General features: G+C 42.4%; 1 protein-coding gene across 4 annotated transcripts in view; it reads right to left on the reverse strand.

Moving 5' to 3' along the window:
- The window catches only part of LOC140466507 (structural maintenance of chromosomes protein 6-like), a 127,468-nt gene that overhangs the window by 42,253 nt on the left and 62,004 nt on the right, over window positions 1-23,211 (reverse strand). For all 4 annotated transcript variants that reach the window (XR_011955225.1, XM_072561992.1, XM_072561997.1 and 1 more), the window contains 5 exons: window positions 22,362-22,460; window positions 21,639-21,785; window positions 19,276-19,361; window positions 16,191-16,355; window positions 7,803-7,981 (listed from right to left, as the gene is read on the reverse strand). Coding sequence is in view for 3 of the 4 variants with exons in the window: in XM_072561992.1 (XP_072418093.1) it covers window positions 7,803-7,981; window positions 16,191-16,355; window positions 19,276-19,361; window positions 21,639-21,785; window positions 22,362-22,460 (676 nt within the window). In the remaining variant the exon portion in view is untranslated. The remainder of the gene's footprint in view (window positions 1-7,802; window positions 7,982-16,190; window positions 16,356-19,275; window positions 19,362-21,638; window positions 21,786-22,361; window positions 22,461-23,211) is intronic.

Below are 23,211 nucleotides of genomic sequence, written 5' to 3' on the forward strand. Positions count from 1 at the left end.
CACCTCTATCCATGTCCTTTTATCCATTTTCATATTATCTACTTCAATTTTTCTGACTTTTGTACTTTAAGTCCTAACTTGATTGTTGTTCCCATTCCAGAAAAATATGACTTTAAGTGTAGCTTACTTTATGTGATTTCTCGGTTCCCATAGAAGTCAAGACTAAAACTATAGGTTGGTTCAAGTAGACATTTTTCACTCAGAAAATGTGATGTATCAATTGAAATCCTGTACCATGCATGTGAGTAGCTGAAATAAGTTGCAAATTTAATTAATCACTCAATATAAAAGAAATACTATGTTGTTGGACACTTCAGGACAGTTCTCAGCAGAAAATGACTTTGACATTCAGCTGAAATCGTACATGCTACTGATGAAGGGCTTATGTCTGAAACGTCAATTTTCCTGTTCCTCCGATGCTGCCTGACCAGCTGTGCTTTTCCATTGACACACATTTTGACTCTGACTCTCCAGCTTCTGCTCCTCCTCTACGTTCCCAAAATGCCAAATCCAGGAACAAAATATGGTGACATGGTGGCTTTTGTGAAGTTTGCACATTCTCCCTCTGTCTGTGTGGGTTTCCTCCTGGTATTCCGGTTTCCTCCCCAGTCCAAAAATATGCAGACTGGGTGGATTAACCATGGGAAATGTAGGGTTATGGAGAAAGGGTAGGGGAGTGGGTCTGGGTGTAATGCCCTTCAGAGGTTCAATGTGGACTTGATGGGCCAAATGGTCTGCTTTATGCTGTAGGAATTCTATGAAAATTATCTTCCAAATAAAAGAAATCTAAAAATATAAAAGCAATGCAACATAAATATAAATGCTAAAAATACATTTGGCTCATGGAGTTTTAATTGACCAGGCTCGGAGTTTGCACATCCTCCCCGTGTCTGCATGGGTTTCCTCCGGGTGCTCCGGTTTCCTCCCACAATCCAAAGATGTGCAGGTGAGGTGAATTGGCCATGCTAAATTGCCCATAGTGTTAGGTGCATTAGTCAGGGATGAATGTAAGGGAATGGGTCTGGGTGGGTTGTTTTTCGGAGGGTCAGTGTGGACTTGTTGGGACGAAGAGCCTGGAGAGAATCTAATCTAATCTAACTCATGGCAGAAGCTGGATGGTGAGGTTGAAGTCTCGAACCAATGGCACCAACCAACTTCTGTAACTAGGTGGGGCTCAGAACCTCGGTGCAAGTTCAAAGCAGGAGCCAGGAGAGCACAGACCCAGAGATACTTTAAAGTGAATACCAGAGGGCAGAAATGGAATCCAGAGAATGAGGGAGGAGAAGTGAGAGAGACTGAGGCCTGGGGCAGGAACAGGAAGGGGCAACTACAGGACTGAGTGTGGGAGCAGAAGCAAGACATTTTCCACCTTGACACATCAACTAACAGCCTCTTTTAAAGATGCACAACTGACCTTTCAGCTTGTTATCCACAGTAATACATTTTAAAAGGTTAGTTGTTGGTTGACAGCTATGGGCTAATGCTGAGTTTGTAAAATGCTCTGAGTCGTTTATTACTGTCCATAAATCTGCAAGGAGTGGGGCTGCATCTGGAGAAGACCATGCTTCATGCTTCTGAATTCAAGGGTTTTGGTCAACCTGTGTTTTACCCCCCAGCATGAGCACTGCCATTTCCCTATTGCTTCATTTGCTACATGAATGGGAAAAGGGAAAAGGTGCAGGGGCAAGGCAGAGAGAATAAGCTCCTCGGAGGGAGATTCTTCTTACCATTCTTGCCAGCAGGCACTATCAGCCCAGTTCAGAAGAAGGTCACTCGATCTGAAATGTTCACTCTGATTTCTCTGCGCGGATGCTGCCAGACCTGCTGAATTTCTGTTTTTGTTTCTGATTTACAGCATCCACAGTTCTTTCAGTTTTGATTTAGTATTCAACCCAGAGTCTGTGGAGAGCAATTTTCTAACCTCAACGCAAATCATAAACAGTGCGCACATTGTATCGATTTTTCCAATGGGCATGATCAGAGATATGTACTCTCTCTCTTGCCTCACAGAGGGTGTGAATGGAACTGCCAATGATGATAAAAACATGCTGGGCCACAAATCTCTTTGCTTCAGAGTCCTTGTATTTGTTCATTGATCTCTGGCTATCTGAACCACTATATCAAATCACAGAGTGTTTGCGAAGCAACAGGAACTATCCACTGACCGGCTGGCACATGGCTCCAGCAGACAATGCAACCCTTTGGGGACAACAGGGAGAAAATGAGAGCCATTTTGTCTTGTGAGCAACATCATTGAGCTGAGGGCCTCAAGTAATTCTCCTGCTACTAGGACCTGGGTGGAGGAACCCTGCACCGTCCGCCACAATTTATTACAGTTTCTTGCATTTTGCATTTTTAAAAAAATACATTATTCATGGGACATGGCAACATTTACTGCCGATTCGAAGTTGGCCTCAAGAAAGTGGAGATAAGCTGGTGTCTTGAATGACTGCAGTTCCATTTCATGAACATAGGCCCACAATTCCATTTGGGAGCACTCCGCTTACGTGAGTTGAGGACTGCAAATGCTGGAGGTTAGAGTTGAGAGTGTGGTGCTGGAAAAGCACAGCAGGTCAGGCAGCATCCGAGGAGCAGGAGAATCAACATTTTGTGCAAATACCTTCATCAGGAGCGAGGCTTTGAGCCGAGAGGGTAGTGAGATAATATGGGAGGGGGGATGGCACTGGGGGGGAGATAGCTGAGAGTGCGATAGGTTGGTGGAGGTGGGGGTAATGGTGATAAGTCAGAGAGGTGGGTGGTTACGTGGGACAGTCCATCTTCTGGAGTTACACTGGCACCATTCCCTACCTTTTCCTCCGCTACATTGATGATTGTGTCAGTGCCACTCATTATCCTACAAGGAGGTTGAACAACCAACACATTCCACCCTGACCTTAAATTCACCTGGATCATCTTAGACACCTCCCTCCCCTTCCAGTATGCCTCCATCTCCATCAACGGTGACTGACTCAACACTGATATCTTCCACAAACTCACTGACCCCCACAGCTACCTGGACTACACCTCCTTCCCACCCTGCCTCCTGTAAAAACGCTATCCCTTATTCCCAATTCCTCCACCTTCGCCGCATCTGCTCCCAGGAGGACCAGTTCCACCACAGAACACACCAAATGGCGTCCTTCTTTAAAGATTGCAATTCCCCATCCCATGTGGTTGACAATGCACCCCAGCACATCTCACCCACTTCTTGTACCTCCATCCTTGAACCACACCCCTCCAACTGCAACAAGGACAGAACCTCCCTGATCTTCGCCTTCCACCCACCAACCTCCATATACACTGCATCATCCTCCACCATTTCCGTCACCTACAAATGGACCTCACTGCCAGAGATATAATTCTGTCCCCATCTCCATCCACTTTCCGTAAAGGTCATTACCTCCGCGACTCCCTCGTCAAGTCCACGCACCCCACCAACCCACCATCTCCTCCTGGCACCTTCCCCTGCCACCAAAGGAATTGCAAAACTTGTGCCCACACCTCCCCCCTCACCTCCGTCCAAGGCCACAAAGGTGCCTTCTACATCCATCAAAGTTTTACCTGCACTTCCACACACATCATTTACTGTATCTGTTGCTCCCAATGCGGTCTCCTTTACATTGAGGAGACAAGATTCCTACTTGCAAAGCGCTTCAAAGAACATCTCCGGAAAACTCACACCAACCAACCCCACTGTCCTGTGACCGAACACTTCAATTCTGCCTCCCACTCCACTGAGGACATGCAGGTCCTGGGCCTTCGCCATCACCACTCCCTAACCACCCAATGCCTGGAGAAAGAATGCCTCATCTTCAGACTCTGGACCCTCCTACCCCACGGCATCAATGTGGATTTCACCAGTTTCCTCATTTCCCTTCTCCACCCCCCCCACCTTCTCCCAGTTCCAACCTTCCAACGGCACCAACCTCATGACCGATCCTACCTGTCCAACTTCCTTCCACCCTCCGCTTCCATTCGCTCCACCCTCCCCTCCAACCTATCACCATTACCCCCACCTCAATCCACCTATTGCACTTTCAGCTCCCATCCCCGCAGCCATCCACCCCCGCCCCCCCCCCCCCCTCCAATTTATCTCTCTATCCCCTCGGCTCACAGCCTCATTCCTGATGAAGGGCTTGTGACCAAAGCATCAATTCTCCTGCTCCTTGGATGCTGCCTGACCTGCTGTGCTTTTCCAGCATCACACTCTCAACTCCTTCTTGGTTCACCCAAGCCGATTTCAGACCAGGCCATGGATTCCAGAGTCATAAGTTTGCTGATCTATAATGCCTGGAACCATTATTCTAAAAGTAATAGTAGGTAAGGAGAAAGTGAGGACTGCAGATGCTGGAGATCAGAGCTGAAAATGTGTTGCTGGAAAAGCGCAGCATGTCAGGCAGCATCCAAGGAGCAGGAGAATCGACGTTTCGGGCATGAGCCCTTCATCAGGAAAGGGCCCTCATTCCTGAAGAAGGGCTCATGCCCGATATGTCGATTCTCCTGCTCCTTGGATACTGCCTGACCTGCTGCACTTTTCCAGCAACACATTTTCAGCTCTATTGGTAGATAGGCCATGGTCAATAAGCCCCTGAACTTCTGAAACATGGTCCAAATGAGTCAGGAGATAATCATTTCTAGTCACCAAGTTAAAGTCAGTTACCTTAAGCTTATCATGGTGTGAGAAACAGATTTTCTCTGTGGTCTGATTATGAAACAGGAGGTGATTTTGGGTACTATGCAAGGAACATTTTTGTTTTGGAAGTTGTAAATGTTTTGGGATTGTCAGATTATACTTTTACTGTGTGCTTGAAAATATTTGAATTTTTTGTTTTCAGTAAATAGTTTGGTTTCTTATATTTTATCTTCACTTTTTTTGATTAGCAAGATTTAGTTTTATTGTTAATGATGTGTTAATGTTTCAGTGAGAGATTACGTAATTAAAAGTGAAACAAACAAAGTGTGATCTACCAAGTTCAGTCTCAATCTGGGTACTGACTCGTCCTGTCATAACATCAGCTAGGGTCACAACAATAGCCCCAGAGTTAAAAATCACACAACACCAGGTTATAGTCCATCAGGTTTAATTGGAAGCACTAGCTTTCAGAGCACTGCTCCTTCGGCTCCTTCATCAAGTGGTTGTGATGAAGGAGCGGTGCTCCAAAAGCTAGTGCTTCCAATTAAACCTGTTGGACTATAGCCTGGTGTTGTGATTTTAAACTTTGTACACCCCAGTCCAACACCGACATTCCAAATCATAGCCCCAGAGTTTGGGTACAGGGATGACATTGTGTTAGTGCTCTGTGTTTGTTCAAAGTTGTGTAGACAGCATATACAAGCTGTCCTTGCTGTTTGATCATTGCAATGATTATGATATACTGCCTTGTGCTGGGCCCACTGCCAAGAGACAGGACATCTCAGCACAGGCTCCAAGTTCATGGCCAGCTTGCAACACTTAAAGCCAGTGTGCACCTCTTAAATCTGAGTTGAATTCTGGCTGCAGCAAGGCCTGACAGTGTTGGAACAAGCTCTATCAATGAGGAGCGAGCAACAGAAATGACACAACCAACTGGGCATCATGACACAGGTTTCTCAGATGGTGAGCTGGAGGCCTTGCTGCAAGGAGCTAGAAAGGAGGACGGGTTCCTCTGACCTGATGGTCCAGAAGGGCCTTTAAGCAATCCTGGGAAGGTCAAAGGGCAAAATGGCATAGCCCCAAACACCTGAATGCAATATTAAAAGAAGTTTAATGACCTCACACAAGCGGTTAAGGTGAGCACAAGCATACACCCTGCTTCATTCACCACGCTCCTTTATTGAGCCTGGCAATAGTTTGCAAACCACAAACCTCAAGGTCAGTGTTATCAGAAGCCAATGGTACATTCCCACAATGCATCTCCAATGTCACTTCAGCCATTTCCCACAATCTGTCTGCATTCCAAGTCCCACTGCTTTCGCCCAAACCCTACTTCCCTCAGTCCAATCCATCCTTCGTGCACATAAGCTTCCAGGACTTTTCGCCTGGCCTGCCTCTTGTCCCAGAGGGAGAGAAGACCAAGAGAAATAAACAATATTAAGTGATCTGACAAGTATCTCTAACATTGTCATCACACAAACTTTCAGGGTAACAAACTCATGGAGTATGTCACTGGGAGTGAGTTGTTGTGCTGAAGACAGCGTGTTGATAAAGCTGATTGGTGCACGACTAATGCATCATATCTGATGCCCGAGATAGTGAGCATTTCCAAGCATGATTCATTTGCGTTCCTCATGAAGGGCTTTTGCCCGAAATGTTGATTTTACTGCTCCTCCGATGCTGCCTGAACTGCTGTGTTTTTCCAGCACCACTCTAATCTAGACTCTGATTTCCAGCAGCTGCAGTCATTGTTTTTACCTGCATTTGTGTAGGCACACACCAACTGCATATTGAGTGATTGGTACCCTTTTGCAATCTTGGCTCATACACTATTGAGATATAGGATCAAGAAAACCACATGTGTGCTGTTGATGCTTCCCTATATCGCAGGAATTCCCACTCTACTGGCAAAGTCATTTTTTTTCAGTTTCACTCTGTTTAGAAAGAAGAGAATGAAGCTTCCCTTGTGCTGGTGCCACCTTTTCCTGCGAGAGAGAGAAGTGTGTCAGGGATTGAGGAGTGATCCATTTGGGTGACGTGACAGCCATGGTGGAATCTTTATCAATGAGAGCTTATATCTCTCATTTATAGCCTCATCTCAACCTCACATATTTAGTAAGTCTCATAACCAGCAAGATATGAGGCTTGCTAAATGTGAGGTTGAGGTGAGGCTATAAATGTGAGATATAAGCTCTCATTGATAAAGTCCATTAGAAAGTATATGTTATGTCTATGATGCATTTAACAGAATAAGGCATGTTGTGTAGTTGATGCAAGGTAGTGATTAAGGTTAGATTCAGTGACCTTAGCCACTCTGTGAGAACATTGAACTTTCTGCACCACTGCATCCTCTTGTCTTGAATCCTGGCATTGATCTCCAGAGAGCATCTTACACCTTATGAATAGAGCACACCCCTCTATCTCAACCAAAATCTTCAGGCTAGTGCTGGAAAACCTTGAAGCCTGCTCCTTCTCTTGCTGTGCCATTATTGCAATTTCTTCCACAGAGTCATAGAGGTATACAGCATGGAAACATGCTGTTTGGCCCAACTTATCCATACCAATATAGTTTCCTAAACTGAACTGGACCAAACTGTCTGCATTTGGTCCATATCCATCCACACCTTTCCTATCAATTACCTGTCCAAATGTCTTTAAATGATGTCAGAAGTAATATCACAATGACCTCCTCCACTCACAATGTACAATGCTTTTGCCTTTTAAGAGGCAAAGACAGAAATTGCTGGAAAATCTCAGTACAGTTCTGAGGAAGGGTCACTCGACTGGAAATGTTAACTCTCCACAGCCGCTGCCAGATGGGCTGAGCTTTTCCAGCAATTTCTGTTTTTGTTTCTAATTTACGGCATCCGCAGTTCTTTAGCTTTTTTTGTCCCCTTTAAAGTTGCAGGCTAGAGTTAAACATTGCTCGCCTCTCAGTTCCTAAGGCTTTCCAAATTAATATTTCTAATCATATCTATATTTTATGGAGAAAGAAACAACTGTGTTCAAGTTTAATGATGGATTTTATAAATGATTTTCTTTTGGACTTCAGTTTGCAATATACTGGACCTTTACACATTGTGGTTATTGCCAAGAAAGTCAAAAGCAATCAATCAATCATTCTGTCACTGCTTTAGATAAGTACATTTTGTAAAATGCTGAGACTTACCTAAAGGGCCAATTGGTTTCTTCCTGAAACGGCCTTGTTTATGGGCTTCCTCTACTTTACGGAGAAATGCAGGCATATTCTCATTGAAACGTTTCAACCAGTCCATCCCACTGGCCTTCAGTTTATTCAGCTCACTTTCCTTGGACTGAACCATATTCTTCAAACTTTGTTCCTCATGTCTGTAGGGATATAATAGTTAACACTACAACAACTGTGTAAATAATCTTTGCCTTTTTGTAGAAGATTCTATGATTTAAACCTCCTGCTCACTTCTTATAAAAATAACAGAATTTACCATGCATGATTGTCTTTATAATATAGCCTTAAAATTAATGTTCGCAACTTATGACTGATGCACAACCTTTAAACACATTCAACTGGTGTTTCTCTTCATTTATTATTTAATGCCTTGGGGTGCAGGTTCAAAGTTCATTGAAACTGGAGTCACATGTAGACAGGTAGTGAAGTAATCATTTGGTATCCTTGCCTTTATTGGTCAGTGCACCGAGTGTAGGAGTTGGGAGGTCATGTTACCACTTTACAGGACATTAGCAAGGCCACTTTTGGAATCCTGCGTGCAGTTTTGGTCTCTATGCAATAGGAAAGATGTTGTGAAGTTTGAAAGGGTTCAGCAAAGATATACAGGATGTTGCCAGGGTTGGAGGGTTTGATCTATAAGGAGGTGCTGTATAGGCTGGGGCTGTTTTCTCTGAAGCGTCGGAGGCTGAGGGGTGACCTTATAAAGGTTTATAAAATCATGAGGGGCATGGAAAGGGAAATAGTCAAGGTCTTTTTCGCAGGGTAGGGGAGTCCAAAACTAGATGGCAACAGTTTAAGGTGAGAGGGGAGAGATTTAAAAGGGACCTAAGGGGGGTAGCATCTTCACATAGAGGTGGAATGGTACGTGTATGGAATGAATTGCCAGAGGAAATGGTGGAGGCTGGTACAATTACAACATTTAAAAGGCATCTGGATGGGTTCATGAATGGGAAGGATTCAGAGGAATATGGGCCAAATGCTGGCAAATAGATTACTTTAGGATATCTGGTTGGCATGGACAGGTTGGACTGAAGGGTCTGTTTCTGTGCTGTACATCTCTATGGATCTCTCTTAACCTGATTTTTTTAAAAAATGAGTTAAAATTTATGTTAAAAAGGCAGGCAGGGAATGTTATATGGATAAACATATTAAGCCTTTGAGAATTTATATCCAAGTAACAACTTCTAATGGCCATATTAGACTTTAAAATAGCTTCTTAATCCCAATTTAACTCAGATTGAAAGATCAATGTTGACCCTACAGGAGCTCAAATCACCAATGTAAGGTTTGGGCCATTTTAGCTCATACAAAGTAGGAGGCTGACGAGGCTATTCAGCCCCACAATCCTGCCCTGCTGTTCAGTACGACCATGGCTGATACTTTACTTCAACTCCACCTTCCAGAATTAGTCCCAAATCCTTACTACCCTTGATACTCCAAAAACTATCAAACTTTGATCTTGAATGTACTCAAACAGTGAGATTCCACAGTCCTCCAGGGGAGAGAATTCCAAAGATTGACATCTACCCTGTCAACCCTGTTAAGGATCTTATTTGGCTCACCTCAATCACCTCCCATTCTTCTAAACACCAGGGAATACTAGCCTGATCTACTTAATCTCTCCTCATAGGATAATCCCCTCAACCCAGGAAGTAATTCAATCAATCTTTGCTGCAGTCCCTCTAATATGTCCTTCTGTATGGAAACTAAAATTGCCCATGGTACTCCAGGTGTGACCTCACTAATGCAACTTACCATTGTTGGAAATCTCCCATGTTCCCTCTAACTTCTGAAATTAGTACTCAATTAGTTTGTTGTACTGTACAGTGCCATGACATTTGCTGTTCAGCTGCCCAAGTATACGGTGGGGTGGCACGGTGGCTCATTGGTTAGCACGGCTGCCTCACAGTGCCGGGGACCCAGGTTTGACTCCACCCTCGGACGACTGTCTGTATGGAGTTTACACATTCTCCCTGTGTCTGTGTGGGTTTCCTCCAGGTGCTCTGGCTTCCTCCCACAGTCCAAAGATGTGCAGATTAGGTGAATTGGCCATGCTAAATGCTCATAGTGTTCAGAGATGTGCAGGTTAGGCGTGTTAGTCAGGGGAAATATAGAGTAGGGGAATGGGTCTAGGTGAGATACTCTTCAGAGAGTTGGTGTGAATTTGTTGGGCCTGTTTTCACATTGTAGGTATTCTATTCTATTCTACTCTTTAAAGGAAATGTATGGTTTCTGCATGTGGCACTTTCCGATTGTTGCAAAGACACAAAGCCACCCAGTTTTGGGGGGAGATCACACCAAGCTGTTGGCTACATTAGCCTTCCCATTTTCTTGCTGTACCTGCATGTCATCTTTCTATCATTCACATACAAGGTTTGTTTGAATGAAAACATTTCTCAGTCTCTTCTTCAAATAATGTTGATTTATTTTTTATTTTTCCTTTCAAAGTCAATAAATTCACACTTTGTCACTTTGCATTCCATCTGTTCTCGCCCACTCGCCCAATCTGTCTGCATCCCTCTGTAGCCTCCTCGCATCCTTACTGTTTCCTTTCCCAGCTGACTTTGTATTGTCAGTAAACATAGATGTGCTGCACTCAGCCCTACAAGTCATTAATATTGTTTGTGAATGGCTGTGGTCCAAATACTGATCCTGCGAGTTTGAGCATGCCAAGCTGAAAATGTTGTGTTACACTCTGTCCTCTTTCTATTAACCCCATCCTTAAAACTGGCCACAGTAATGTATAAATCTCAGGAAGCCTAATTTTCTATACTGAGTTTTGGATGTTCTCTCACTCACTGCTGGCTTTTGAAAATTCAAATGTACTACCTTCATTTGTTCACCTCTATCTACCTTACTGCTTATAGACCCCTCATAAATCCTTGCTGACACAGCGTAAGTATATTAAGTCCCTAATAAAAGATTTGACTACTATAATGTTGTACGTACTGGTCTATAGATCCCCATTTTCTTTCTTCTCCTGTTCTTAAAAAGCTGACTTTAATACGCTGGTAGTGGGAGGCGGCTGATCAGGTCCAACACATTAGGCTACCTAATGATATAAGAGTCCATGGTTTTGGAGGTGGTGCATCAGGATGGAGAAAGGATTGGCTAACCAATAGAAAACAAAGATTTGGGATGAGGCTGTGAATTTTCAGGATGTAGCCTGTAACTAGTAGAGTGCCACAGTGATCAATGCTGGGGCCACAATTATTTACACTGTAGGAAAGTTGTTATAAAACTGGAAAGGGTACAAAAAGGGATGTTACTGAGACTGGGTGGTTTGAATTATAAGGAGAGATTGGATAGGCTGGGACTTTGTTCCCTGGAGCATAGGAGGTTGAATGGTGACTTTAGAAAATTGAGAGGCATAGATAAGTTGAAACCAAGGTCTTGTCCCGAGGGTAGGGGAGTCCAAAACTAGGGGCCATAGGTTTCAGGTGAGCGGAGAATGATTTTACAGGGACCTGAGAGGCAATGTTTTCACATAAAGGGTGGTGCATTTTTTGGAACAAGCTGCCACACAAAGTGGGTGAGGTGGGTGCAATTACAACATTTAAACGACATTTGGACAGTTGCATAAATAGGATAGGTTTAGAGGGACATAGGCCAAACACAGGAAAATGGCAGTTTAGGAAACCTAGTCAGCATGGACAAGTTGGGCCGAAGGGCCTATTTCCGTACTGTATAAGTCTATCATTCTATGACTTCAATGAGGAAAATGAATGTACTATCACCATGTTTGTGGATGATACACAAAATAGGTGGAAGGCGAATGGTGAGGCTGGTAAAAAGAGTCTGCCCAGGGATACAGACAGGTTACGCGAATGAGTGAAACTTGTTCAGTGGAATATAATGTTTGGGAAAATGTGAGGTTGTGCACCTTGGCAGGAAAAATAGAAGAGTTGAATTTTATATCAATGGAAAATCTACAGAAATGAGTGATTTGAGAATCATCACCCATGAATCAGAAAAAAATAACATCCAAATTCAGTGGGCAATAAGGAAGGCAAATGGAATGTTGGCTTTTACTTCAATGGGAATTGAAAATAAAAGTATTGAGGTTTTTCTAAAAATATACAAGGCACTGGTGAGACAACAGTTGGAATACCATGGGCAGTTTTATTTAAGGAAAGGTATACTGGTATTGGAGGCATGTTATCTAGGCTCATAACTGACATGGAGGTAATGTCTTATGGGGAGAGGTTTAGTAGGTTGTGCCAGTATTCATTGGAACTTAGAAGAAAGTGAGGTGACCTTATTGTAACATACAAGACTCTTAGGGAACTTGAAAGTGTAGATGAGGAAAAGTTGTTCTCATTGATGGTGGAGAAGACTTGATGGGCTGAGTGGCCTACTCCAGCTCCAAGATCTTATGGGTTTTAGGTCTTTGAGCTTGGCTCTCTCCTGAAATTGCTGACAATGATGTGGAGATCACGAGCTGGGAAGCAGGGTGGAAGCGACAGGAAGTAGCTGCAGGGGTCCTACAGGGAGGGTCTCTGCCATAAAAAGAAACCGAATCGAGGAGGGGAGCGCAGGCCTGATTGAAGTGGGTAGAAAAGCCTACAGCAGGAGAGATGAATGATTGTGATCCCCTGAAGGAAAGCACTTTGAGGTCTGCTATTTCTGAATACTCAGTGTGCCTGGTGAGGCTGCTACAGGTCTCATCAAGGTCAAACAGTTCCTTTATCAAATTGCCAGCAGAACGAGAGGAGTATTTTATGCAACTAAAGACATGGGTCCTTGATTCACACAACATTGGTCCTTGGATTTTAAGCATAGATATTCAGAGAAAGCAGCAGCTTGCCTAGCAGTAGCATGTATTTTCCAGCCATTCACATTAGTATCTTTGGTAGCACAGTTAATAGGAAAGATTATTGTAACAGGCGCTAGGCTCCACAGCATATGCATCTTAGTCCTGGGCACCAGAAAAATTATCTGACCAATTCCATGCTTCATAAATCATTGAGGTAGTGCAGGATGGTGCAAACTGAAATTTGTCCCTTTTATACCTGTTTTACAGGTGGGAACCAGTTTATTACATAGTTTGGGAATGAAGGTTATTCAGCCAAAGGACAGCAGACACGCTAGGGAGTAGATTCGGGAAACTTGATGACTGAACAAGTTGTGTTTCTGGTTGGCAGATGCATGTTAGGGATAAATAAATCACTATACTGACAATATGAAACATTTAAATTACTAATGTTTTGACTTCACCATCATTGAGATTTGGAGAGATCCAGGAAACTGTGTAGAGAACCCACCCAGTGGCCAGGGATAGAACTACAGATAGATCCAAACCTCATTCTGTGAGGCTTATATACCTGAAAAATGTGATAATATTTTTACCTGCCTGTGACTTTTTCAGGTAACAGGAGATCGACACTCTTTATGTGAAAATCCCACAGGGAACATTGATAGGTAAGAATACATAGTAATTTCAATAATATATAAGAGAAGATTGTCACAACACCAACCAAAGCTTCAATCCATCAAGTTTTTCTATTGTTTAATCTGCTATATGAGAAAAAAATATAGTAGATAATTCTCAACATAATAAAGCTGTTGATCTTCTGCCTCTGCCTCTGCCTCTGCTTCTGCTTCAAATATTATTGAAAAACAACCAAGTTGATTTGTTTTGGGACTAAGATGGAAGCAGTTCATCATTTGTCAAGCTAATTATCACTAATGAGTCCTTCACATGTTCAGAAGCAGCACTACTGATTGAGCTGGATGATTCCTCAAGTGATTGGGTTTCTGGAATATGATGTAGAAGCCTCACATCACCTGAGGTAAAACAGTTTGCTCAATTGCCACCATGTGCACAACCCTTTGCTCCCTCCACCACCGATGGACATTAGCAGGAGACACATGGGAACACTACCACCTGGAACTCCTTCTGAAAGCCACTCACCATCATTTCAGTATTACTGGGGTCAAAACCCTGGAAGTCCCTCGCTAATAATATTATGGGTGAACCTACACCAAATGGACTGCAGCATTTCAAGAAGGCAGCTCACCTCCACCATCTCAAGGGCAGGTTGCAAAGACCCAATTAGTGGAGTACCAGGGGCAATCAGTCCTAGGGCCTCAATTACTTACTTACTATATTAATGATTTGGAGAAGGTGGTAACTGTAATGTAATACAAATTTACTGATGATGCAAAATTAGATGGAAGCCATGTTGTAATAAGGACATAAGGCCAGGAACCCTGAGGGGTAACTTTTTCACACAGAGGGTAGTGCATGTAGATTGAGTGAGTGGGCAAAAAAAATGGCAAATGGAGTTTAACATAGTAATGTGAGGTCATGCACTTCAATAGAATGAATCAAAGGGCAGACTATTATGTGGAGTGAGTCCAAAACAGTGCAGCACAGCGGTTAGCATGCAGGTGCAAGGAGTAATTAGGAAATTAAATTAAATGGTGAACTTTATAGTTTTGCATTAGAGTTTAAAAACGGGGAAGTCTTGTTACAACTACATTGGTTGCTGGTGAGGTGGCACCCAGAGCAGTGTATACAGTTTTGGCCGCCTTATTTAAGAAAGGATTTACTGGCATTGGAGGCAGTTCATAGGAGATTGAGTCTTATTCCTGGGAGCAAGAGGTTAACTTATCAATAACAGCTAAACACATTAGGCCTTTATTCATAAGAATTTAGAAGAATAAAGGGGAATCTGATTGAAACATACAAGATTCTGAAGATGCTAATAGGATAGATGCTGAGAAAATGTTTCCACTTGTAAGGGATATCTTAGCAAAATGATATAATTACAGAATACGGTTATACTCCTTTTAAAATTGAGATGAAAAGAGTTTCTTTCCCAGAGATTAGTCAATATCTGAAATTCTCTACCCGAGAGAGTTGGGGAGGCTAGATCACTGAAGGTATTTGAAGATAGATTTTTGAAATATTGGAACCTTGAGGGCTAATGATGAGGTAGAATCATAGGGAAGTGGAATCCTGGGGCAGATGAGCCATGAGTTTACAGGATAAGTACCGGAAGCATAGGCTTGAAGGGCTGAATGGCCTACTCCTGCTTATTTTCTTAATGTTCTTAAGTTGATCATTTACATTTTATGCAAGGTTTCCAATTTGCTGTTAGATCTGCCCTGTTCACAGGAGTTGGTGAAAGAATATATTTTAAGTATTATGGATATTATAAGACATCATTTGAAAGAAATTCTTGTCATTGTGTTCACTCCTTACTTACCTACCTACCCTTAGATAGAAAAATAAGACTGTGGTGGAGCTACCAGAAAGAGTTGAAAAGATGGCTCTAGAGTGGCACCCAGTGTGCAACAGCAACTATAACAATTAACTGAGTAAAACTGATTGAGAAACATGGACACATAATAGAAATTAACAGTATAAATTAAGCTGTTGCATATGGGACACATTCAAAACCTGAATTGTTTTGAGTAGGATGAACAAAAAAAACTCCTGAGAAAATCCTATTTCATAAATAGTCTGCCCATTTGATGTTGCAGTAATAACCTGATGAATCTGTCTGCATTATAGAATACAAGCAAATGTTTTAATTATTGTGAGTGTAAAAAACATTGGTGCATTACTAAGTAACCGTGTTGGCAGATGCTCAAGTACTAAAGTTAGGCCTATAAATTTTTGACAGCCCTATGTTGAAGTAGAAAGCTGAAGTGATTTCCTTTTTCTCACCAGGGACAACCTAAATGTCTGCCCTGTTATTCCAAAAATAGCATTGTCATCTTCAATTAGTATGAACACCATTTTCATCCATTGTTACCAATCGCTGAAAATATTCTAAAATTGCCTTCATTGTAAACTTTTTATATCTCACATTGCTTTTAAAAAAAAACCATCATTCATGATAGAAAAAGCAGAAATTGCTGGAGAAACTCAGCAGATCTGTCAGCATCTGTGGATGAAGAAAAGAAACACTTAACTCTGCTTTCTTTCCACAGGTTTAGAGATGCTGGATTGGCATGTACAAAGTTAAAAATCACACAACACCAGGTTATAGTCCAACAGGTTTAATTGGAAGCACTAGCTTGTGGAGTGCCGCTGCACAACCACCTGATGAAGGAGCAGCGCTTCAAAAGCTAGTGCTTCCAATTAAACCTGTTGGACTATAACCTGATGTTGTATGATTTTTAACTTTTCACAGATGTTGCCAGACCTGCTGGGTTTCTCCAGAAACTTCTCTATTGTTTCAGAGTTCCAACATCTGCAATTCTACTTTTTTTTAAGCTGTAATTTTTGACAATGTTCTGCGAATTTGATTTTGGCAGTTTGTCCAGACAGATCAACATGATATTAGCAGATGTTGTCAGATAGTCCTCACCAATCTTCACCTCTTGATTACTAACCTCAGATTATCCTCCTCATCTTTCAAGTTGCTGATTGCATTGTAACAGTTTTCGATTTGCTGTAAGGTTGTGGCTTCCTCTTCCTTTAGTGGTTTCAGTTGCTGTTGAAGGTTGTTAATTCCATTCTTTGATTCAGTGAGGTTAGTTTGTGAACTTTGATCTCCCCTTTCAAAGTAAATTTGAAGAAAAGGAGTGGAAATGTGTTGCAGTTAGAAATGTGAACAATATGAGCTGCACTTACACCTCCAGAGTTTTACTAACACAAGGGCAACTCCATCCCCATCCTAGGTTTCCTGTAAGGATCTACTAGCATATTGCAGCTATGCTCACATTCTATTTTTTTTCTTCTTTTTGGGCAATGCTGTGTGATCTCCTGTTTTTTTTTCTTTTTTTTAATATAATTTTAACCCCCACACTACCGCCTAATCGCGGTAGTGCTTATTTTTTTCCCCAGCACCCATGGTGTGTGTGTGCAGGTGTGAGACACACTGAAAGACACAAAGTGCATGAATCTTTATCCAATTTCCACCACCAGGAAGATAGGAAAAACACCCGAGTGGCCAGTGACAAGCAGTGCCCTTCAAACCAAAGGGCGATGCTGTGTGATCAAAACAGTGAAGGGGAGGGTAAGGACTAAATCAAAATGGGGAAATAATGCACTCCACTCCCTGCGGCGCCTACCTCTCCCTAACGACCCCCTCCACGGCCCACTGCCTGGACCTGTTGATGGCCAGTTTGGCCAGGCCCAGGAGCAGACCCACGAGGAGGTCTTCAGACCTGCCCGCCCTCCTCCGTACCAGGTGCCCGAAGATCAGGAGCGTGGGACTGAAGTGCAACCAAATGCTCACATTCTATTTTGTTTGACTTGTTTGAAGTACAGAGATTGGATATGGGATTTCATGTGCAAACCTTAGAAATTTTTTTTAGAATCCTTACAGTGTGGAAACATGCCATTTTGCCCAACAAGTCCACAGTGACCCTCAGAATATCTCATCCAAATCCATGCCCCGTTACTTTACTTATACCCCTAACCTACACATCATTGAACACTATGGGAAATTTAGCGCAGCCAATTCACCTAACCTGCACATCTTTGGATTGTGGGAGGAAACCCAGGCAGACATAGGGAAGATATGCAAACTCCACACAGTCATCCAAGGCTGGAATTGAACCCAGGTCCTTGGCGCTGTGAGGCAGCTGTGCTAACCACTGAGCCACCATGTTCACTTATTATAAATTATAACTTAAGACTGTCCCTAGACTTTCTGTTCCTGGAGAAAAGTTTCTCTCCATCTGGAATTGCTTTTAAAAATTAGCAAGAAGTTTGTTAACAGGATGTAATGATCCAACTCGAGCAATCTGTCAGAGCAGCACAGTCCAGTAACCCACACAGACAGCACAGAGCTGGGTAAACTCAGAAACAACTCCTTCGGCAGTAAGTGTTGCAGTCTTTGATTTAAGTCTCCTTTAACCATTTCAACAGCTAGTGAGAGAAAGCCAGTGCATAACGAAAGTGATGGGGTAAGGGTGGCATAGACTGACAGATAGATGAGAGCATATGATACCAGGATGGGGTATGGTGTCAGGTAGATGAGGGACAAGCAGCCAAGTAGGTGAAGGTCGTAGGCAGCCAGATTGGTGAGGGATATGTTGTGAAGTGGATGAGGGTGTAGGGTGCCAGATGGGTCGGGGTAGAGTGGCAGATTAAGTGCTTGAGGGTTTAGGGTGGGATCTGGTGGGGTTCCGAGGGTTGAGTTGTTGGAGTGGGGAGAAAAGTTTGATCAGTGTCTGTCTGGAGTCGGGGGAATGAAAGATGTGGTTGGCTGGGGGGTTAGAGGTGGGGGGATGGAAGTGGTCAGGGGCATGCCCTTGGAGAGAGATCCCTAGCTACCATCAGTTCTGAGGAAGGATCATCAGACTCAAAATGTTAACTCTGATTTCATAGATGCTGCCAGACCTGCTGAGCTTTTCCAGCAAATTCTGTTGTTGTTTGTGAGGGGGCTCTGTGGTCAGGTTGGTGGGGGGAGGGAAATGTCTTCATGTATTTGTTGGGTTCAGGGAGGCAGGGCTGTGATTGGGGGAGTTCATTATTAGGAGGCAGAAGGGAATCCGATGTCCATAGGGGTGTGGGGTCTGCAGGTTTATGGGGAGTCACTGCTGAGTTGGAGAGTGGTGGGAGAGCCTGTACTATAATTGAATAGGAATTAAAGCAGGTTTTAATCCTTCAATGTTTCCTGAGTAATTATTAAACTTAAATCAGTCAGAATTCTCGGAATTCGCTGACTATAACTCAAGAGTTGGGAACCTCATTAGAGGGTAGCAGACACCAGCTGATTACTCTTTAGATGTTCAACTCCCCAGGCAAATTCCATCCAGTCAATTGCTTTGGAACTTTCACATGGTCCTGACATGCATCTCCTGAATTACAGAGAGCTGTGAACAACTTAGTCTATCACGAAAACCAGTCTTCCGTCCATTGACTCTGACTGTACTTCCCACTGCCTTGGGAAAGCAACCAACATAATCAAAGATTCCTCCTACACTGGTTATATTCTCTTTCATCCCCTTCCATTGGGCAGAAGATACAAAAGTTTGACAACGGTACCAACAGATTCAAGAACAGCTTCTTCTCTGCTGTTAACAGACTTATGAACGGACCTCTCATATATTAGAGTTGATCTTTCTCTGCACCTTCTCTGTAACACTATATTCTGCATTCTGTTCTATTACCCTGATGTACTTACATAAGGTATGATTTATCTGGATAGCATGCAAAACAATACTTTTCATTGTATGTCAGTCACATGTGACAATAATAAATCAATCAAATCAATAACTATTTCGCTATAAGAAGATCTGGGTCATTCACTCATTCTCTCTCCACAGGTTTTGCAAGAACTACTGAGTAATTCTAGCATCTCATATTACAGGATATGAATTACGTCAAACCTGAGATAAAAATTGAGGGTGAAGGAAATGTTGATGGTAGAAGCAACAACCATATCCTTCTGTAATGTTTCCAGAGTACAAGTAATGAAGCTAGTGAAAATATTCTTTTCCAAGACTGTATTAGTAACTTTCTAACCTACTCAGTTCTTCAAGTTGCCTCTGTAATCGATCATGATCTTTCTCAAGTTGCTCCAGCTGTGACTTGCAGAGGTGGAATGTAGCCTAGAAATCAAAGGAATAGAAATAATTCCAGATAGCTCTAAGTCTTGCACGTGTTTGCCATGTCACAGATTTTAAATCTAACTTATGGCAACGGATACCAAACGTAGATTGGCACAAGTTCATTGCCTCACACCATCACTGATCTGGGACATGATTAATCAAATATGAAATTAACTTTTCATATCATTGAGTAGGCTGTGCAAACCTGTGCAATGAATCACCTTTCTTAATTCACAGCTACCAGGCAGTGCCAAAAGCTAACTTAAGATCAACTTTAAAAATATCTTGGCAATGCTTTTTGATGCCATTCATCAAGACATACAGTACAGAGGAGATGCTTGGAACCATCGAGCCCGTGCCAATCTATCCACACAAACCCCACTTTCCAGCATTAGGCCCAATAATCTTTAATATGATGACATTTTAAATGTACTTTTTCAAGATTGTGAGGTTTCCAGCCTCTACTAACCCCCCCAGGTATAGATTTCCAGATTTCAACTGTCCTCTGGATGAAAACATTTTTCCTCAAATCCCCTCTGCCCTCTGACTTAAAATTACATTGCCTCATTATCGTCCCTTCAACTAAGGTGAATAGCTGCATTCTATCCACTCCGTCCTTGCCTCTCACAATCTTATATACCTCAATCAGGTCCCCCTTCAGCTTTCTCTGCTCTAAAGAAACAACCTAAGCTTATTTGGTTGCTCTTCAAAGCTAAAATGCTCCAACCCAGGCAACATCCGGGTGGATCTCCTCTGCATGCAATTCATCTTCATTCAAATTATTCACACTTAGAGGTAGAGTTACTTCAAGCATAGACACGCAAAAATGGAAAGAAGATAGAAATTGGTTCATTAATGCCGTAACTGTCTGTATAAAATCTTCCTAAGACAGTCCGTCCACCTGTAGAAATTTCACCTGGCCTATGTATTATTTTATTATTTAACCAGCAATTCTTATTAAAGATGTCATTCAGTGAGAGAGATATCATTGGAGTTAAGTGTAGATAGCATGGCCCTTGGGTTGGGCATGTCATAGCCAGCATTTTGAGAGATGCATGAACACAGTGATTTGGGGCAACAGTTTCATGCAAGACAGTGGAGTGTAAACAGAAGTGTAAACAATGTTCATTGGCATATCAGTCGCCATAATTGATGACAGACTTTCCACTCAAAGGACTGTTGAGGTCCTTAAGTGACTAACTAAGGGCCACTGAAGAGTTCCATTCTGCCACCAGGATGGTGGGAGGATTCTGCAACCCGGGAAATGGCTGCCTACAAAAATACCTTCATTGTTGGCACACAATGGTGCATGGAGAGCGGTCCTGCCCTTGGCAACAACCAGCCTCTCCTTACCAATGCCTCAATGAACTGGTCCTGGAAAGCCTGGTCTGCTCACCTCAAATCCAGGGCCTCCTTCATCACGGTTGGGCCTGGTAGGCAGCATTACTAGCAATGGCTACCAGTCCGAGTGGCACTGCTGGGACGGAGGAGTTTCCAGTTCTTCGGTTGACTGAAAGCACTTGGAGGTTGGATATCTGCCTTTAAAGGGACAGGAGTCTCGACACAGAAGTGTTAATTGCCTGATGGGTATCAGGGAAATTCATGTTGAGATTGCTCACAGGCTGCCAACCCATCATCAGAAGCACTGCTGCCACTATGAACTTCTGATCAAGCTGTGTCGTATTGGGATTTGCAAAGAAATCTGGGAAATCACCAACTTGGGACCCCACATCCAATCCCCTCCTTTCCATTGGCAGGCTCAATGCAGTGCCACTGACCTGAGGCCTAACCTTGAAAAACTTCTGTGCTACCTTTCCGACATCCACGTAACAGAAATGTATCTCCAATCCACTGAGCTAATGGCCATCTGCAACTAAAACATTCTTCTGACCATACAAACCAAATAATGCCTCAGTACATCTGAACAATTAATTAAAATTATGTCACTTACAGATTACCAGAAAGATGTTCATGTGTTATATTTTATTTCTACATTTCCTGAAACCCTTTACAAAGAACTAAAATCTTTCTTCCACCTTCTGCCACAGCCCTTATGCTTTCCCACCCATTTAGGGTTCAAACTGGGCAGATTGCTTCGACAGTATACAAAAATTCACCCACTATAATGTGTCTCAAGGCTGAAAAACTGGTATATCACATAACTTCACCTGAATACCTTAAACACACTCACCTCATACACACATTGTGGATTGCTTTACCTGGCATCTTTACAGCATCTGCAAGCAATTATATTTCATCTCACCTAATTGTACTAACCTCACTTTCTTTACATGCTTTCTTCTTTTTTTGCATGCTTTCCTTCAGAGTAAAGAGCTGTCTTCGTGACTGTACTTTCACATCTGTAATTTTCTGCAACTGATCCTGAGCTGCTTTAAGCTTTAGTTCTGCAAAGTTCACCTTGCCCTAATAGAAGAGGGAAAATAATTCCGATAGGTTCTCTTTAATCTTTCCAGAAAATGCATCCACTTATATTGCACTTCTAAGGTAGAAAAGTGATTATGAAATGAATGTAATGATCATCTTAAAATGGACATCCATTCAAATATATAAAAACGTAAATTAATCAAAAACAGAAAACTTTCCATTCATATAGACAATTAAATTAACTATTGTAAGGATGATTGAAAAATAATTCAAGATTATTCAGCGCCAGAGACCCGGGTTCATTTCCCACCTCAGGCGGCTGTCTGTGTGGAGTTTGCACTTCTCCCTGTGTCTGCGTGGGTTTGCTCTGGGTGCTCCGGTTTCCCCCCACAGTCCAAAGATGTGCAGGTTAGGTGAATTGGCCATGCTAAATTGCCCATAGTGTTAGGTGAAGGGGTAAATGTAGGGGAATGAGTATGGATGGGTGCGCTTCGGCGGGTCGGTGTGGACTTGTTGGGCCGAAGGGCCTGTTTCCATACTGTAAATAATCTAATCTAATTATTCAAGATCGTAAAAGTCAAGATTATGAATGAAGAATTCAAAAGATGAACTCACCTGCCATTCTTCTAGTTCTTGATTATATGTAATCTCATTTATTTGTTCTCTGTTAAGACAATCTTTTATTGACTCCAACTCCTTTTCAATCTCAATGACCTACAGTACAAATGAATATATTTATTTTCTTTACTGGTTAAAATTCCAAATAAGATTTTGTGGGATGTATTTTCCAAAGCATACAGAACTTTAAAGTTCCATGTGCATGATTTCCAATTAAAAATCTATGGTTCGAAACAGATAGCAGTCTGTTCTTTTGTAGATTTCTTAGTAGATATATTTACTGATTGGTCTTTATTTGGCTAATGGCATATGAACATCTGTGTCAAAACCAACTGCATGAATTCTTTCATACTTCACATACTATAGAGAGCCTGAGAAAGTATGATATCAATTTGGAAGAGAATGGGTGTCGAAAATACTTCAACATAGGTTCTGACTTCCAAAGGCCAATTTTTAAACTAAACTGCTTCCTTGTCCAGATACAGCCATAAGATGTAGGAATAAGAGCAGGCCATTCGACCCATCAAGTCTGCTTGGCCATTCAATGAAACCATGACTGATCTGATGATCCTTAATTCCACATTCCTGCATTTTCCCCAAACATTTTGATTTATTTACTGATTAAAAATCTATCTCAACCTTGACTATACTTAATGATCCAGTCTCAGCTGCCCTCTTCAGTAAAATAACTTCACAGATTCACTACATTCAAAGGTGAAATTCTTTCTCATCTTTTTCTTAAATGTGCATCCTACTTTGAGATGATGCTCTCCAGTTCTAGACTCTCCAACATGGTGAAACAACCTCTCAGCATCTACCCAGTCAAGTCCCCTCAGAATCTTGTCTG

This window comes from Chiloscyllium punctatum, chromosome 3 (genome assembly GCF_047496795.1).
Source record: "Chiloscyllium punctatum isolate Juve2018m chromosome 3, sChiPun1.3, whole genome shotgun sequence".
Lineage (NCBI taxonomy): Eukaryota > Metazoa > Chordata > Chondrichthyes > Orectolobiformes > Hemiscylliidae > Chiloscyllium > Chiloscyllium punctatum.